This window comes from Cryptomeria japonica, chromosome 9, assembly GCF_030272615.1.
Source record: "Cryptomeria japonica chromosome 9, Sugi_1.0, whole genome shotgun sequence".
NCBI classification, from domain to species: Eukaryota; Viridiplantae; Streptophyta; class Pinopsida; order Cupressales; family Cupressaceae; genus Cryptomeria; species Cryptomeria japonica.
Genome location: NC_081413.1, coordinates 460,631,136 through 460,637,483, shown reverse-complemented (window position 1 = coordinate 460,637,483; position 6,348 = coordinate 460,631,136). Strand labels below are relative to the sequence as shown.

General features: G+C 34.2%; 1 protein-coding gene across 1 annotated transcript; it reads right to left on the bottom strand.

Annotated features, from left to right (window-relative positions):
- Nucleotides 1–344: 344 nt before the first annotated feature.
- On the bottom strand, nt 345–2,821 carry LOC131071635 (probable xyloglucan endotransglucosylase/hydrolase protein 32). Its single transcript, XM_059211216.1, has 4 exons — nt 2,400–2,821; nt 1,423–1,523; nt 997–1,217; nt 345–892 (listed from the first exon to the last, which is right to left on the bottom strand). Exons 1-4 carry the CDS (start codon nt 2,674–2,676, stop codon nt 445–447), a joined length of 1,047 nt encoding a protein of 348 aa, XP_059067199.1. The 5' UTR covers nt 2,677–2,821; the 3' UTR covers nt 345–444.
- Between the last annotated feature and the right edge of the window lie 3,527 nt (nt 2,822–6,348).

Below are 6,348 nucleotides of genomic sequence, written 5' to 3'. Positions count from 1 at the left end.
TTAAAGACCTCTTAGAAATTTTTATCATATATTAATTTAGTTTGGAAGGATTGAAACCACTACAATACATTAACCCACTCTCATGTTTAAGCCCTCAATTTGATACCTTGAATTATATGTCAAGGGATATTTTCATCCATTTTTATCCATTAATTATGCTAACATGAATTAGAGTTATTTAATAATCTATTTTAATGTTTGATGTTTTCATAATTACAAGGATTTGAAGAGCGACAAAGAAGTAATTATCTAATACATATGATTAACAAGACTTGATCTAATTTTTTTAATTGCTTTTTTTTTAAATTATATAGTTTCTTTAAAATGTCAATCTAAAGGCACAGCTAAATGAAAAAATTAGATCATGATTTCATATGACAGGCAAAGGTGGCCATCAAATTCCAGCCCTGAAACTGCCTTTTACACATCTTGGTGTCTACATGGTCACTGGTCTTCTGCATTATTATATTGTGTTCCTCCAAATAGCAGAATGGAGGACTCATCAAGATTCTTAATGACTTCAGGTGGGCATTCAGGCATGGAGCCCTTGGGATATCGCTGAAAATCATGACAGTAATCATATGTCATATAATTGTTGCGTACAAATTTTAGGGCATCTCTGAGAGGGTCATTCAGATTGGAAGGAATGAATGTATCCAAAAACCCATACCAACACTTCATATCTTCTTCAGAACATCCATTGATCATGAAGTCAGTGTAAGTTCCCAAGAATGGCTCGTAGCTGTAATTGGCCTTGTATTTCCCTCCTTCTGTGGCCCATGAAGATGCATCCCAAATTGTTGCATACACAGACATTGGCTTCGATGGATATGTCCCTCCAAGGCTCGGCACTTTTGGAAACCTCCTTATGGGAATACTGTCCACAAAAAATCTGTAACAACAAAGATAATAACCAGACCAAAGTTACAACCATTAAGCTCATAAATCTATTTCCAGCCTCATTAGACATGTTCAATGGGTGGAAAAATGAATTACAGGATGTGATGAGGTGTCCAGAGGATGCTGTAGTTATGGAAATCCTGTGTTGGATCGAACCAGAGATGAAACTGCTGTTCTCTGCCTATGAGATGGGGTCCATCTCCAGTACCATTTCCATACACATTGGTCTGCAGTTTATAAGGCTCTCCAGGTATTGTTCCCAAAAACTCCATGTCTACTTCGTCGTGTTTCCCTGTGTAGACCTCATTGTTTGACAGCTGCAACAAGTAGAGGATTCACATTAACTAAAAGAGAGATTATGATTGACAATTGAATTGGGTGCACGTTTAGATATTTTGGAGAACTACTAAGCAAACCTAGAAAGTTAATGCTTCTTGACCTGAAGATCAAAGTTTATATTAAATTTAATGCCCAATAGTTTGATCAAGGTTTATATATAATTAGAAGAGAAAAATGTATTACATAGAATGAAGTAAGCACTCCTGCAGTGTAGCCTGCCTGAAGTTTTATAGCAGCATTGAAAAAACCATACATGTAAGCCTCTTTTGACTTAAACCCACTACCTGCACAATAACCAAAATAGAGAGTAAAGATACGAAATTCTATAGTTCATAATGTTAGTTTGAATATTATTGGATCATATTTTGCGAATTATTTCTTTCATCAATATTGTAGAACACATTTTATGATCCATTATCAGGATGAGCAAGCAAGGGAAGATAAAAAAACTCTACATTTTATAATACATCATCAAGATGAGTAATCAAGAGAAGAGTCTATCATCAAGATGAGCAAGCAAGATAAGTGTCCATCATCATGATGAGCAACCAAGAGAACAGTCCATCATCATCATGAGCAACCAAGAGAACAGTCCATCATCATGGTGTGCAAGCAAGAGAAAAGAAAAGTCTTACATTCCATGATCTATCATCACAATGAGCAAGCAAGAGAAGAGAAAATACTCTACAATCCATTATCCATCATCAGGACATGAGCAAGCAAAAAAGAGTCTATCGTGATCTATCATTGTGATGAGCAAGCAAGAGAAGAGAAAAGACTCTACACTCCATGATCCATTGTGAAGAAAAATAAGCATGAGAAGAGAAAAACCTCTACACTCCATGATCCATCATTAGGATGAGCAACCAAGAGAAGAGTTCATCATCAGAATGAGCAAACAAGAGAGGAGTATTTCTTCTTCTTCCACTTGCACATCCTATGACGGATCATAAAACGTGGAGTTTTTTTTCTTCTCTTTTTGGCTTATGCAAGATGGATCATAGAATGATCCAAAACATTGACTAAAAAATGTATCCAAAAATCAATCTAAAATAAATAGTATATAAATTAGTGGTACAATAAACTTGGATGATATGCCTAACAAAACTGACAAATGAGTGACCCGGAAGAGCTTAAAAGTAATTATATACTATACTAACCCGAGTATCTATCCAATAGAAGGGTCACAGTCGACTGGTCTTGAGAAACATGTTGATGCTGAGGACCCCAAAGATTAGAATAGCCATCTGAAAACTTCAAGGTTTTGAAATAATCTGTAACAGGTTTCCCTGGCAAGCAGGGAACAGTATTATTTGTACATGCTAGGAAACTCATTGCTGGACTTGGGTAGACTAAACTATTAAAAAACAAAAGAGAAGAGATCAGTATGTTCTTGAGAACATACAAACATCCTGATACATGAAGTAAGGAAGCCATCTGATTCAATCGGAAGTGTTATTTCATTAGCTGCATAGAGTCTATTTATAGAAACATTCAAGAGAATAACAGTTGATATGAAATATGATCATAATGCAGAAAATAACAAGACGAAAAGTGAGTACTCGATGTAGAAAGTTCATCAAATTGCGAGAGGAAGAGGATCTTATGAAGAACAAACTCTATCCACAGATGATGGTCATGTTTTGTGTGTGACTAGAAAGTACTAATAAAATTCTGAAAGAGATGTTCAAATTTCTTTTTTATATACAGTTTTCTTTGGTTCCTTTCATTATGTTATCTCACGCAACGTCTTATTGAATTTCAAAACTTCACGCATAAAACCAGGATATACCTTAGGCTAGCGTGTACCCTAATTTTACACGTCATTTTCAATCTCAAGAAAAAGAACCCTAGCCTTTCATATAATAAATACATAAATTTAAAATATCCCATTAATGCGGATAAGTGAGAGTACAATTAAATGAAAGGGTGATAAGTTTATTTTGTTTAAGATTTCTTAAAACTTAAGATTTTGATGGAGTATTGGAAAGGGTTTGAGTGGTGTTTTAATTCTCATAGAGTTAATTTGTGAAAGTAGGTTCATATGTAATAAAACAAACAATGAAATAGAGTTTTTAGTCTTTTTGGAAGGTCTCATCATGTAGGCTTCTCTATCATCCATCAATTTATAAGTCGAACATAATCTATTGTTAATCATTTAAGTTATGAGGAACACGTTAGGAATTCACTATGTCAACATATGTCCTATCACATTTATTCATTGGATATGAAATAATCCCTTTATTTCTATTTTACCTCACAATATTGGAATAATGATGTGTAATACCCTAAAATTGGTCATCTAAACCATGGGCCCCTAATCTCGACAACATCACCAAGGTCCTAACCAAAGGCAATTAAATCAATCTTGAGCACATTATTAATTCTTTAATTATCAAAAATCACATGGCAAATCAACCACTCAACATTAATTAAATATTTATTTAATTAATTGAATCATTCCAAGAATATTCATTTTGATCAATTATCCTATTTTAATTTATTAAATATCTTTGCATATTTAATTAATTAATAAATTTGTCATTCAATCATGCAAAAAAGAATTAATTTCCTACAAAAAGAAGAATTTATTACAAAACAAAGAGTTGAATTGAAATTTAAATAAAAAGAATTGAATTGAGAGAGAAATCAAACTTGAGATATTATTTCTTTTTCTAAATTGAGAACTTGAAATCAAAAAAGCAATTAATTGAATTATTAATTATTCTCTTAAATTGGAACTCAAAGCTTTTAGAAAAGAAGTTCAGTTGCATTTAAGAAGACTCTTTTCTTGATTAAATTGAAGAATTAACTATTTTTATCACAAATGCATGGAATTGATTTATTATTGTTTTCCAATGCAACTTGGACTTCTAATTCGAATGCATTTCAATTGAACTATAATTGGAATCTATCTCAAGGTTAACTCAACTTGATTTCTCAATTATTTCAATTAATCCTAAATTGAGCTTTTTCATCATCTCTCTGTAATTCTCTATAAATTCAGTCATCAGCTCTCATTTCAATTCATCCCAGAGATTTTTGAGAACACACTTGGAGATTATTATCACGTTAATTTCGCTCTGGAGTCATTGAAATCATTGTGTTTTTTTTAGATTACTTGCATCCATTTTTACATTCATTATTGCTTGCATCCATTGTTGCTTGAATTGGTTATTATTGCTTGAATTATTCATTTATCTTGCATCCACATAGCTTAATATCATATAGATTAAATCCTTCGTCTTGGTGTAGTCTAGTCACTAGTATTGCTTATAACAAACTAAGAGCAATCTTATACTCGCATCATTTAGAAGGCAATGGGTCGCTTTGCTATGGTTTATTTTTATTGATTATTGATTACTAACCATGTATATAATGACTTAATTGAAGTGTTGTGCTTGTAGCTATAGGTTCACTTTTTCACACACACATCTCTGGTGCCCACCATGGGGCCCGAAGACTACATTTTTTTTCGGCCTCCAAGACTAACTGCTTTATTTTTTTGTTATTTTCCAAGTTTCAAATTTTTCAGTTTTTTGTCTATACATCTCGTATGACAATTCTTACAGGCTGAAACTACAAATTGCAGGTGTCGCATGAATTACAAACATATTATCCTACGAGTAGACACTCTGTCGTACGAGTAAATCCTCTGTCGTATGAGCAGACATCATCAGCAATCTTCTTTCGTGCGATACTGAATCCTGTCTCGTACGAGTCAAGACTTTGTCGTACGATTCTGTATTCTCTAGTAAAAAGGCAAATTTCATGATTTTATCATTTTTTTTAATTATTTTGACGACAGACCCTGACTGTTTATCTATTTGTCTCAGAATTTTTCACAGCCTAACTAGTTTTTGTAGAACGCTTGTCGAAGAATATGCTTGTTGCACAAAGACAATATGACTACTGATTCGTTGTCTTTGCAGGTTGCCTAAGGAGAATCGACTAAACATCGTGTATTCTTTAAATTCATTTTTAGGCACCTAACTTGCTATCTAATTAATGAACAAAATCTGTCTTTCATGTTTTAGAAAAATCTGAGAGGTAGGAGAGTATGCTCTTGTCTTCTTTTAGACAATCAGAAATCCAAACCCTTGAAGTGTTTTCTTAAGATTGATTGCAACATCTTTAGCAGGCCTGCCCTCCCGAGGAGCTAATAACTCTATAGCCTTTAGGGCTGGTGAGAGAGGAACGACCTAAGTGGGAATGGCTAGACGCCAAGTACTCCAACCCACTATAAAATAAACGTGATTTGATGAAAATCAAGTCAAAGACAGTGCTTGGGAATAACTCTCCTTTGTACCTTCGAGTATATTAAATCTTGGTTTTCAAGGCTGGGAGACCTCTTAATTGAGTTTATACCTCGACGCGCTGAACGGACCCCTTACTAAATCCAATTAAAATTAGAAGCTACCCGGTTCACCTCCAAAAGGGAGATAATCTTTGTGCAAGAGAGATAGTAACTCTCCCAAGATACTTGTCATTTCGTGCCCCCATTAGTGTTTGGAGTCAGACAATACAGCGTTGAGAATCCATTGCATGAGACTCAGCGGCCATATTCTGATTAGCTATTGGGTGTGTATCTGAATCTACAAGCAAAGTTTTTCTTGCCTCACCAAGTTCCTTAGGGTTTGCATGCTGTGATTGGAGTTATTATACATACTACCTATTTTCTGTGTTTTTCATCCCTGAAACAAAAACTGAAATACCAAAAATCAATGAAGACCAGAAACAACTCAGTGATAAAAACTCTGTCCGTGTCAGAAACTAGTCCATCCTAAGTTGAAACTCTGTCCGTGTCAGAAACTAGTCCATCTTAAGTCGAAACTCTGTCCGTGTTAGAAACTAGTATATCCTAGTAAAAAATCAGTCCATCTCAGAATTTGTCATACTCAGTTATCAATACTCAATAGTAAAAAAACTCAGAATTTTTAGTCTCTACCCTGTGAAAAGTTGTATGAGTCTGCTAAATTATCATGCTGCACCAGTCCTGTGTCGTACGAATCTACTCAATTGTTGTCGTATAGTAGATTCTTTGTCATACGAGTCTAAATCATTTATCATCCTGCACTGCATTTTGTCTCGTACGAGACAGAATTGACC